The following is a 13,240-nucleotide window of genomic DNA, read 5'->3' as shown; positions in this document are numbered from 1 at the left end:
TGTCATTTGAACAGCTCTCCTCAGCGCACTCAAAGCAGACTCAGCGTCACAATGACAGTAAATAATCAGATTAACAATAAAATGGATGAAAATGGCATTACAAACAATATCTAAGGAAAATAAACTGTCACAATAACAAAAAGTGAGCCACACCAGCATTAAATATTGCTTCTGTCATTTGAACACCTACACGGATCAAAGACCAATTAATTAATCGGTCAAAATCACCGCATTCAGTCGACGCACACACAACCGCTGTACTTAAAACTATTATATCCAATTCATCCATACATAAAACACTTCGTAATATATTTCTGACACTCTTAACATGAATGTAATTAAACATTATGTACTCAATCCAACTTTTGAAAACTTTGACACTTTATAATGGAAGAGCACTGCTAGCTAGTGCACTCAAAGCAGACTCCCAAATCTGATTCATGACAGCATTCTCTGTTTGGTCTGTAACTCTCAGTGACACTTTTCTGAGCAGCTCATGTCTGATCTCTTCTCAGTAACACTGACTGTCACTGAGTGAACGACAGATCTCTGTCTCTCTCAATAGTAGTTTAGCCAATTTAAAAGATTTTCTTTAAGATGTATTGATGTTTTAATAATACTATAAGTGCATTTGAAAAATCGAAATGAATCGCTCTGAATTAGCAAAAGAAGAAGAAGAAGAAAAGTAATGTCTAAAGCTGCAATTTTTGGTCACATTTTGTAGTAAAACATGTTTTTCTGAAACTTGTTATTTCTTAATATATTTTCACTACAGCTAATCTGTCAGACCCCTGCAACAACTACACTGTGCTGGACAATCCATGGAGATCCATCAGTAATATAAATGCTCCAGTCAGAAACTGTGATCAGTCTGTCTCCTGGAGCGGCTGGTATCGTCTCTTCATTAACGGCATGAGCGCTCATATCTCAGACACGTGTGTTGCTTTGTACAGCTGTGGCACTAATGCCCCACTGTGGATCCGTGGTGGACACCCAACAGTAACAGATGGAGTCGTCACTCGAGATGTCTGCGGTTACGATGGGAGTTTCTGCTGCTATCACGGGTCTTATCCCATTAAAGTCAAAGCCTGTCCAGGAGATTATTATGTCTATGAACTGGTCAGTCCAACTGTCTGTCCTTCAGCATACTGTGCAGGTAATTATATTCACATGAGCTCTTTCTACACATTCATGATATTTGTGTTTCTGTTGATTAATCATTATTCATCCAAACTTTCAGACACTGGCAGCATTAACACCAGCCCTACAAATGTCACACCAGTGACCATCTCACCTGGTAATGTAACACACTGTGTCTCTATTGGCTTATTTCCTGAATGTTTTCTAATGTATGTAGTCTACAGATCAGGGCTGTATTTCCCAAAAGCATCATCATAAGTCTGAGTTGATGGCAGAGCAGCGGACACCAATGGCCTCTATGATGAACATATGTTCACGTTGCTAGGGGTGTTGTGTAGTGACACATAGAACCATTGGCTGATCCAATCATAGCTGTCCTTATTCTCAATAGAACACAGTTATTGACCAATCAGAATCAAGGACTGGAACCAACTATTTCTTAATGAGGCAAAATTGACCAATCAGCAAGAAGCAGCCAAACACACACCCTTTCTTCTTCTGTGTTCTTCAGAGCAGACGTCCTGTAGCTGACACGAGTCACGACTATACTGCCCTCTATAGGTCTGGTGCAGTCGTAGTGCGCACGTGTCCAATCTGGCCATCCTGAGCTTTAGTGGAAGTTGTGTATAGGATCAATGTAACTCAATTAAGTTCAATCAGCATTGTTTTATGTTACAGAAATCTGATTGAATTAGGTCACAACAACAAAATTAGAATTTAAATCAGGTAGAAATAACTCGTGTTATCACTGTAGTAGGTAACACTTTAAAGTGGAACACGTTGGACTAGTTATGATTTCTTGGTTTATGACAACTTGACATTAACAAAGACAGAAATGTCTTTGTTATGACAACTTGTCATAAACAGGACATTTTTGTCTTTGTTTATGTCAAGTTGTCATAACAAAGACATTTTAAACAATGTCAACTTTGCATTAAAAGTGTCATAATTTACCGAATGACACTTAATGACAACAGTCATAAACATTCATAAAGACTCCTTCATGTTCATGACAAGTGTTTTGTCATGTTTATGACAGTGTCATGTCAGTCTTATGCACACCCCTTCAAATAAAGTGTTACCAAATCATTTTCTTTAAATATTTTTTTTCATTATATGCTCATGAAATATGGAGGAAACTGAATACCAGATTGTTACTTTAATATTAGTTTGTGTACCAGCATTCCCGCTGAAAACCTAAAAATGGTCATTTTAAAGTGGTCATTTTTTAAAATGGAAATAAAATATTTTAAAAAATAATAATAATAATTTGTAAATGATTATACTGGTGTGTAACATGTTTACTTCCAATTTAAGATATTTTCTTTAAGATGTATTGATGTTTTAATAATACTATAACTGCATTTGAAAAAATATTGTGGATCGAAATGAATCGCTCTGAATTAGCAAAAGAAGAAGAAGAAGAAGAAAGTGATGTCTGATGCTGCAATTTTGGTTACATTTTGTAATAAAACATGTTTTTCAGAAACTTGTTATATTCTTAATATATTTTCACTACATCTAATCTGTCAGACCCCTGCAACACCTACACTGTGCTGGACAATCCATGGAGATCCATCAGTAATGGACCTGGCTCCTACGTGTGTGACCAATCTGTCTCCTGGAGCGGCTGGTATCGTCTCTTCATTAACAGCACTAGCGCTCATATCCCAGACACGTGTGTTGCTCAGTACAGATGTGGCACTAATGCCCCACTGTGGATCCGTGGTGGACACCCAACAGTAACAGATGGAGTCGTCACTCGAGATGTCTGTGGTAACTGGAACAATTTCTGCTGCTATTACGGGTCTTATCCCATTAAAGTCAAAGCCTGTCCAGGAGATTATTATGTCTATGAACTGGTCAGTACAGCTTTCTGTTATTCAGCATACTGTGCAGGTAATTATATTCACATGAGCTCTTTCTACACATTCATGATATTTGTGTTTCTGTTGATTAATCATTATTCATCCAAACTTTCAGACACTGGCAGCATTAACACCAGCTCTACAACTGTCACACCAATGACCATCTCACCTGGTAATGTAACACACTGTGTCTCTATTGGCTTATTTCCTGAATGTTTTCTAATGTATGTAGTCTACAGATCAGGGCTGTATTTCCCAAAAGCATCATCATAAGTCTGAGTTGATGGCAGAGCAGCGGACACCAATGGCCTCTATGATCAACTAAGGCTTACGATGCTTTTAGGAAACACCGCTCTGTACCATTGGATAGATGTGTGCTTGTGTCAGAAGAATAAAATATTCACTGCACGACTATAATTCAATAAAAACATCAGCTGTTGTTGCCAGTACTTTACTGTAGAAAATACTAACAACATATTGTTTACTCCAGTTGATTTTTGTTAATCCATTGCTACAGTGGATTTCTCAGGGTTAGACACATTATTTTTCTCGATTTACCCTGAAAGAAGTGTTAATGTGACAACATGCCCCATAGGTGGGGTTCATTGTAACATCACCATAACATCACCATAACTTAAAATGCTATCTCATCTAATCAAAAAAATATACAAGTCAAACCAAAATCTTTTCTTAAAAAAATACAATTATTATTTTTAACTTTTTCATATAAAAATTTTGAGTTTGACAACAAACACACTGGAAAACACAGCTACAGCATAGTTCAAAACAAAATAATAATTATAATTAACATTGACTCTCAGTCTTTATTTACATGTTTCTCATGTTTTCTTAACAGAATTCATAAAACTATATAATATAATACCATATTTCTAATAGGGGCACAATGTAACACAACATGCCCCACCTGCACAACTGGGGTTTAAACCCTGTTAGTGTCTGCTAGTTAGCGAAGCATTAAATAACAATATCAACTGTTAAACAACAGATTAGAGATGAAAAAAAATATCAGATTTGTCTAATTTTAATTAAACACCAAAAATAGAGATAAAAAAAAATAACTTAAGTAGGAAATGTACTTTCGCTGGTTAAATAAGCGTTCAGTGATATCTTACAAAGATTTGTCAGTTTTTTCTCTATATAGTGTTGAAATGGCAACTAAATACACCAAGTTTGGTCATGCTATAGCGTGTGAAACATATAATATGAAACATAGTCAATATGAAGAATAAATAAATGAAGGGATATGCTCCAAAGAATTGACATATCTTCAAAAAAAAATATATAAATCACACTTTATAAAGTACTGACACAATAATAATAATAATAATATTAATAATAATAATATAATGGTTTTAACAGGGATCTATAAAAGACAGGCATACACACATTACAAAAAAAAAACAAAAAAAAAACCCATAAAGATAATTTAACAAGGCAGATTATTCCATAGAGGCAGAGGAGGTCCTCAAAATATCTTTTAAAGGGGGAACATGTGTCTTGAAATGTTTCAAACCTCGAATCAGGTTAATTTTTTCGAGTTGAAATTAAGACATCACTTCTTTCAACCAGTTGCTATGTGTTGGAGCGTCTGCCTCTTTCCACTGAAATAATAATAAACATCTTGCCAGTAATGTAGTGAAGGCAATAACAGAGTGAATGTCTTTCCTGAGTTCTATATCCTCGGAAGCAACACCAAAAATTCACATTAAAGGGTTAGTTCACCCAAAAATTCTGTCAGTATTTACTCGCCCTCATGTTGTTCCAACCCCGTAAGACCTTCGTTCATCTTCACAACACAAATTAAGATATTTAAGATATTAAGATCGCTCCTGCATACAGTCCATAGGCTTCTTGAGGGAATGACTCTTGCTGTCCACGAAAAGTCATTAAAGACATCGTTAAAATAGTCCAAGTGACTACAGGGGCTCAATCTTAACTTTATCAAACGACGAGAACACTTTTGTGCGCAAAAACAAACAAAAATAACGACTTTATTTCAACTATTCACTTCCTTCTCCATGGGCCTGTAGTCAGTTAACGTAGTGTGATTGCGTAGAGCTACGTCACACGTAGGCTCACTATTGGCCGACGCTGGTCATGTGTGTGTGATGCGTGTGACGTACAATAACAGAAGCTTACGCTATTAAACTAGTAACCTGACTCGCGCAGAGGGAGAAACAAACCAATAGTTGAAATAAAGTCGTTATTTTTGTTGTTTTTTTGCGCACAAAAGTGTTCTCGTCGTTTGATAAACTTAAGATTGAGCCCCTGTAGTCACTTGGACTATTTTAACGATGTCTTTAATGACTTTTCGAGGACAGCGAGAGTCATTCCCTGAAGAAGCCTATGGACTGTATGCAGGAGCGATCTTAATATCTTAAATATCTTAATTTGTGTTCGGAAGATAAACAAAGGTCTTACGGGGTTGAAACAACATGAGGGTGAGTAAATACTGACAGAATTTTCATTTTTGAGTGAACTAACCCTTTAAGGGATCTGGTTCAATCTGGATGCCATACATATCTCCAAAACTCCTCCAATCAGGACAGAGTCAGAACATATGGGCAGTTGTTGCGGTGACTGCGAACACCTGTTGCATGCAGGACTAACATTTGGGTAAATTTCAGCTTGTCTGGAGTTAGTGAAATGAAGCCTATGGAGAACCTTACATTGAACTAAGCCATGCCTCTCACAGCGTGAGGATGTCAGCGTTATTTAAATAAACGTTTATTTTATTATAAACCACAAAGCTTCCCAGCTAACAGAGTTTAGTTACAAAAATGTTCTCCAAATATTCAATGTTGGTCCTGTGAACGGAAAAAATAAAAAAGTAATAAAAAAATAATTTATACATTTATCAAAATGTTATTTAAAGGTTAGTGTGATGTTCCTGAACATTCATTCAATAACTCAAACGCTGTGAACAAGCACGGAAATGTAACACGCCCGCCGTCCGACTGGCGTTGCTGCAGTTAATTATTGCTGTTTAATAAAACAAGGAGACAGACAAAGATGTGCTGTTGAATGCAGTCTGAGTCGCTCTGTAATGGCTTTATTACAATAATTCAAAGATTATATCCATATTTTAAACCAATATATATGTCACAATGTCTTGTCACCTTATATGTGACTCACTCAAACAATAACCCAATAAAACAGGTTGCATCACTCTTATAGTGTCTTACTTTTCATACTCAGATAGTACTTTTCTCTAATAACTCAATACCCTTTCCCTTAAAACATACATCTCCATGTTTTACAGTCTCTGTTGTCTGAGCAAAAGTATCATACTAAATACTATCTCATTAAATAGTTGAGCGAACCATTTAAACTGAATTACAGTGCAGCAGATATACTTCATTGAAAGATCATTAAACATTCAAATATCAACAGTCAATAACCACTATAATATAGTATGCAAAGATAGATAACATTCAAAAATTTACATTACAAATGTATGTATCTACATATACATATACTATTTTGGGTTTTCAGTGTGCTGGAGCCTTTAACCATTTCGATTATACAACATTAATAATACCAGGCCTCACGCGGGACGGCCGCGAGTGAAACTTAATTTTCATAAACACAACCCGGTCTCTATTTAACATCTCAACTTTACTCAGGAAATATATAACCCTCTCAAAACAATGAATACACGGTCTCAACATATTGCATCATGTTTTTATGTCTATGGTGACTGATTTCACCCACCTGTTTAATAAAACAAGGAGACAGACAAAGATGTGCTGTTGAATGCAGTCTGAGTCGCTCTGTAATGGCGGCTTCTTCTCCGCGACTCAGTTACTCACATAGTCCCCGATCAGCACACTGTCTCCACCTACTGTCCACCGTGAGTATCACTCCTCACCAATTCAACATACTAACAGTAATTGAAACAATACCATAAACACAATAAAATAAAATAAAATACATACAGAAAAATGTAATTATTCCTGTGACAATACAGGGTGTCACACTCTCCCCGACAAAAGAAATGGCTCCAAACAACACTGACCCTCTAACTCTTATAAACAGTTAACTAATTAACACAAACCTTCCAATATTGTAACCAATTTCAAGATTGTGTAATATATGTGTTCAGTGTGGGGATCTTTACCCTGTTTTCTTGTAGGCACTAATTCCCTAGTATCCACTAAAGGCAGCATAGGGTAATAAGGTAGGATAGGACCCTATCTGATAAGGAAATGTAGGTGGAACATGAGCACAAGTCGCACATACTGGCCCCTGTACCCCAGAGTAATACGGTAACTGCGGTGTCTGCATAAACTGAGCAGCCCCTATCTCCGTAGGCAGTTCATAATTGGGCTGACCCAATGAGGGGTAAGTAAAGACCCGTGTGGGTTTTCTCTCTCTGCTTGATCTCCTCACATATTCGTCTCCTGCAACTTTTCCCATTGGACTAACCCTCTGTCTCTCTTTCTCCACAGGTACTATCTCTCTCAGCTCAGGATTCATCCTCTCAAATTCTGATGCAGCAGGTAAGTCAGTCAATGAGTGAGTTTCCACTGTCTCAGGTAAGTATTCTTCCTCTACTCCTGGAGTAATCTCTCCATGCCTCACAGGTCCATCCTCACTATTTCTCCGTCTCCAAACTCTTCTTTCGTGAGTGTCAGGGACAGTCCTTCCCTGCTTAGATCTCTGCTGTTCAGAGGAGCGTAACCAGTAGTAAGCTCTCGGTGCATCACTGTCATCCGAACATGAATCACTCGAATTTGCTTCTTCAGGCTCTCTTGCTGATTTTGACAACCTTGGTTTCCTTCCCTTAGGTCTACATGACTCATCTCGTTGTGCAACTGGTTCAGGACCAACTGCTTAAACTTAGCAGGAAGAACAAGTTGAGATCTGTGATTGGTCTTACGATAGAGCAGGTCCTCTTCAAGATCAAGTTTTCTCCACTCATACAACAGTCTCTTCAGGCTTCCTTTAGCAGTTTTCGTCATTTCAGATGTCAGTTCTCCACCACTCTCCTTTAACTCTATCACCTTACCAACGTCAGGATCTTCCCTCTGAGCAGCTTTCAACTTGGAGCGGTCAAGTGTAGTGAGATTCTCTCCAAACTTACACTCTGCATCCTCTTGACGTGCATTGAGGGCCGCAACCCAGGCAACTTCATTCTCTTGGTCCGCCCGACTTCCTTCCCATGTAGCCCGGACCACCTCCTCTGTGAGAACTTCGGTACAGGTGGTCATAAACTCATTGATATCGAGGGGACAACGAGAGAGCATGTCTGCGTCCGCATTCATTTTGCCTGGTCTGTAGCGAATGTCAAATCTGAAGTCCGCCAATTCTCCCACCCACCTATGTCCAACAGCGTTGAGCTTGGCCGTTCTGAGGACATACGTCAACGGGTTGTTGTCTGTGAAGACCGTAAAGTGTGGTGCATAGAACAAATAATCGCGGAACTTCTCACAAATTGCCCATTTGAGTGCCAGGAACTCAAGCTTTCCGGAGTGGAGTCTGTAACCTCTCTCTGCAGGCGTCAAAGTTCTGGAGCCATAGCCAATAACTCTGAGTCTGCCCTCTTGCTGCTGGTACAGCACAGCTCCGAGCCCCTGTTCGGACGCGTCTGTATGGAGCACAAACGGAAGTTCAAAGTTCGGGTAAGCAAGTACAGGGGGGGTTGTCAGAGCCCCAATGAGTCTCTCCAACACACCTTGGTGCACACTCAACCACTCTACTTTCGCACGGGAAGGTAACTGGTTCCCTCTTTTCTCGGTTTTACCAGACTTATCCTGCCCCCCAGATACTACTGATCCCCGAGACTGGAGGAGTTCGTACAGTGGCTTGGCGATTCGTGAAAAGTCCTGGATGAAGGTGCGGTAGTAACTGAGGAACCCCAACAATCGGCGTAACTCCCCGACAGTAGTGAGCTTCTGGTCTTTCAGGGAGAGGACAGCCTCTAGATCTTTTGGGTCGATGCGGACACCATCCTCCGAAACTAGTCTCCCCACATACCTGACTTCTCTCTTGAAGAGCTCGCATTTTGCCGGCCTCAACTTTACTCCATGATGCCGCAGTACTCTGAGAACTCTCCTTAGCCCCTCAACATGATCACTGAACGTTTTACCATAGCAAAGGATGTCGTCGAGATACGGGATACATAATTCGTCTCTCAGCGAGTCCAGCATGCCCTCCATACTCCTCTGGAATGCCGCTGGTGCATTAGCCAATCCGAAGGGTATGCGCACCCACTCATATAGCCCCCAAGGCGTTGTGAATGCCGTAAGGTGCTGATATCCCTCCGCCATGAATCCCTGATGGTAGGCCTTCCCCTGATCCAGAATTGAAAACCATCGGTAGCCCCCCAGGGTGTCAATGAGGTCCTGAATCCGAGGAAGTGGGTGACGGTCTGGGACTGTCTTCTGGTTTAGCAATCTGTAGTCTATGCACAGTCTCAGCGTGCCATCTTTCTTCCGAACGCACACCACCGGGGCTGCATATGGAGACTTTGACTTGACCACCCAACCACGAGCTAGTAAGTCCTGAACGTATTCCTTCACCTCCTTGTATAGGGGCTTAGGGATGGAGGCATAAGCTCGCTGAACAGGGATATCGTCCTTCAGGTTAATCGTCATCTGTAAGCTTGGGATGCACCCAATATCATCATCTCCGCGAGCAAACACGTTGGATTCTTGGTAAAGCATTTCTTTGACTAATTTCTGCTGTTCTTCTTCGAGATGGCTTACATCGACCGGTGGATGCCACAAGCTGCCTGTCCTGTGGACGTCCTCGTGCTCTGGGGGACCTGTTTCTTCTCCACGGCTCACTGGTAAGTCACTTCCGTTGACCAAGTCTTGCTGCTTCGTTTCAATAATGCTTGATATTGGCTGAATACTTCCTAGGGGTGTACGCCGTCTGATAGTGACTTCACAAGCAGTAGGGTTTCCCAGGGGAATCCTAACATAGGGCCGCCGGTCTGTCCCCTCTAATTCCATCAGACCTTCTCCAACGTCTAGTTCGGTTAACAATGTACTCTCCTCACTGGACTCGAACAGTACTACTGGCTCAGAGCATTCCAAGCTAACTGAAACTTCACACTTAATATGGGTCACCTGACCGGGTGGTACGACCACATCTCTAGGGCCGACTGTGACAACAGCTCCGAGGTTCACATTGGGTTGTTTCTGTATGAAGCTCACTATCGCGTTGGCTTGTTCACCTTTGATGTCCAGGGCCATCTTTAGGAGTTCTGCAAAAGCACATAGACCCTGCTCTGTGTTCTTTTTTCCTCTTATTATCTCCTCGACCACATTAAAACCCAACAATGGCCGTTCTAATGGCATCTTCCCCACGAGGAAAGGCACTTGAATAGCCAAACTTGGATCATCATTCCCGGGCAGGTTCACTGTCAATTCTACCCATCCCTCGAATGGCAATGGTTCTCCATTAACAGCTGAGACACTGAAGTCGCCCCCATCGACTATTTCTGACAGAGGTCGTAGAGCTTGATCTGGTAAGTATTTACTCTTCCAGTTGCAGTCGATTATACTAACTTGCGCTCCTGTGTCCAGTAGAGCAGTTACTGCAAACCCATGAATGTGGCACTTAAGGGTGGCTTTCTTTCCAATGAGCTGGGCTACTCGGTCACAGGAACTTTGTCTTTGATTTGGTGAATCAGGTGTCCTACCCTTCCAAGCTTCTTTTTCCTTAGGCTGGGGCTGTGGTCGCTCGGTCACTGTTCGCCCCTCATCAGTGGCCGCTGGTCGTTTCCCGACCCCTTTTCCCTTCTTAGACAGCCCACCGCACGATGTCCTTCCTCACCGCACACAAAGCAATGACTGCAAGAGCTAACATCCTTGCTACTACATCTGGGACACATTCGTCGACGTTGCCTTCGTTGCAGCTGGGAATCAAAGACTTTGCACGGACCTTCTGTCGTTCTTGCCTTTGTAAGTGATTCAACAGTCTTGGTAAGGGCTTCAATTTGTGCACTTAACCGGCGAATCGTCTCAGTTTGGTCGTTTTGTCTACTACAATCAGCGTCTTTACCTCGGCTGGACTCCCACTGAGCGCTGAGGGCATTCGACACTTTCTGCCGTGTAGCTTGTCCCAACCGACGTTGTCTTTCACTTTCATCACTTGCTATCTGGGTTACTTGGCGCAGGAGTGCCTCATCTGTCACCAGACGATTCGTAAGCAGAGGTTTCAATTCAGTGCGTAATTGATTGTACTTTGCACCCATGCCCTGATAAATCGTCCTCAGAAACACATTTTGTATTGTTTGTTCATCATACTCCAGGTCTGTGACAGCTTGTTTGGACAGGAAAATTAGTTTCTGTTTCAGTCCAATCAGTCTATACAGGAATTGTTGAGGAGTTTCATTGTCATTCTGTTTACCACACATTAACTCCTGGAAGAGTTCAGAGCTACTTCTCTCGTTCAGATGCGACTGAAGGAAACTCTTTAACTCTAGGATTGTTAGTCCCTCCTTGTTTACTAACATGTCCTTAAAGTTTCCTGGCTTAATGACTCTCAAGACCCCTCTGATGATGTCATTTTCACTGTGGTTAGCTGCAAGTCCCTCATCTATTTGCTTGGTTACACTTGTGTAGCTTATATCAGAAGTACTGTCACCAATCTGCCCCCCTTGAACTTTGAACTCTCTGTGCTGAAATGGCAGTAGCTGAAGGTCACGGAGGGAGATCATACTTTCCCTTTTTCCACTGGTGGGCTCACCAGCTACATTCACAGGTAAGCTGCCGCTACTTTTGGGAGATTCTGGTTTACTTGGATTAGCCTCGACCTTGTACTGTGCTAATTTTCGCCCTAGCTCTTCATAACAGTCTACCAATCGGTTATACTCTATCGGCTGTGCCTGCGTGTCAATGGTGGGTGTAAGTTGTTGTGGTGGTGTAAGTGGGACAGTGTCATGCACAACCGTTCTTACATTCTGTTTCTGGATTATCACATCAACATTGTCTTTTAACAGTAACAATTGAGACAACCCTCCATCTTCTAATTCCAGCAGACTATCACTGATCATGTACTCAACAATATACTCAAAGCAACACTCCTCATCAGTTATATCCAACCTGTGCTTTCCTGGTGCTGCAGTTGGCTCCAGACAATCCATCAGGCTGATCAGTTCATCATGGGTGAGTTGATGCAGTCTTTTCTTGATTTCCCAAACTGTTGCTTTTCTCTCGCTCGAAGTCATCTTGTCGACAATCCAGCTGCTGATGGGTTCACACTTGACTTGTACCACACTGCACTACTCCTCCTCAGCCAGGAAAGCCTTTCACCGCCGTGCTTTGGTTCTCCTGCCGCCGTTGAGCTGCCCTTTGTGGTCCTCGCGCTGATCACCCGTCACTCAGCCCTTCTGTGGTTCATTTGAATTGGATCCGCATACCAGCAGGTGGCGCTAGATCCCGGACGAGCCCCCAAAATCTGTAACACGCCCGCCGTCCGACTGGCGTTGCTGCAGTTAATTATTGCTGTTTAATAAAACAAGGAGACAGACAAAGATGTGCTGTTGAATGCAGTCTGAGTCGCTCTGTAATGGCTTTATTACAATAATTCAAAGATTATATCCATATTTTAAACCAATATATATGTCACAATGTCTTGTCACCTTATATGTGACTCACTCAAACAATAACCCAATAAAACAGGTTGCATCACTCTTATAGTGTCTTACTTTTCATACTCAGATAGTACTTTTCTCTAATAACTCAATACCCTTTCCCTTAAAACATACATCTCCATGTTTTACAGTCTCTGTTGTCTGAGCAAAAGTATCATACTAAATACTATCTCATTAAATAGTTGAGCGAACCATTTAAACTGAATTACAGTGCAGCAGATATACTTCATTGAAAGATCATTAAACATTCAAATATCAACAGTCAATAACCACTATAATATAGTATGCAAAGATAGATAACATTCAAAAATTTACATTACAAATGTATGTATCTACATATACATATACTATTTTGGGTTTTCAGTGTGCTGGAGCCTTTAACCATTTCGATTATACAACATTAATAATACCAGGCCTCACGCGGGACGGCCGCGAGTGAAACTTAATTTTCATAAACACAACCCGGTCTCTATTTAACATCTCAACTTTACTCAGGAAATATATAACCCTCTCAAAACAATGAATACACGGTCTCAACATATTGCATCATGTTTTTATGTCTATGGTGACTGATTTCACCCACCTGTTTAATAAAACAAGGAGA

General features: G+C 41.0%; 1 protein-coding gene across 1 annotated transcript; it reads left to right on the top strand.

Moving 5' to 3' along the window:
- The first annotated feature begins 826 nt into the window (after window positions 1-826).
- Window positions 827-7,551, top strand: LOC120487882 (uncharacterized). Its single transcript, XM_089132647.1, has 4 exons — window positions 827-1,156; window positions 1,241-1,297; window positions 2,674-3,180; window positions 7,481-7,551. The coding sequence occupies exons 1-4, from the start codon at window positions 913-915 to the stop codon at window positions 7,549-7,551; spliced, it is 879 nt and encodes a 292-aa protein (XP_088988773.1). The 5' UTR covers window positions 827-912.
- The last annotated feature ends 5,689 nt before the right edge of the window (window positions 7,552-13,240 follow it).

Source organism: Pimephales promelas, chromosome 6 (genome assembly GCF_988280905.1).
Source record: "Pimephales promelas chromosome 6, fPimPro1.hap1.1, whole genome shotgun sequence".
Taxonomy (NCBI): domain Eukaryota; kingdom Metazoa; phylum Chordata; class Actinopteri; order Cypriniformes; family Leuciscidae; genus Pimephales; species Pimephales promelas.
The sequence above is the reverse complement of the archived record's forward strand: the minus strand, read 5'-3'. Positions and strand labels throughout refer to the sequence as shown.

Coding starts and splice junctions, on each gene's coding strand:
- LOC120487882 (XM_089132647.1), top strand. CDS start 913: ATGAGCGCTCATATCTCAGACACGTGTGTTGCTTTGTACAGCTGTGGC. Junction 1,157..1,240: donor TCCTTCAGCATACTGTGCAG/GTAATTATATTC, acceptor CCAAACTTTCAG/ACACTGGCAGCATTAACACC. Junction 1,298..2,673: donor ACCAGTGACCATCTCACCTG/GTAATGTAACAC, acceptor CTAATCTGTCAG/ACCCCTGCAACACCTACACT.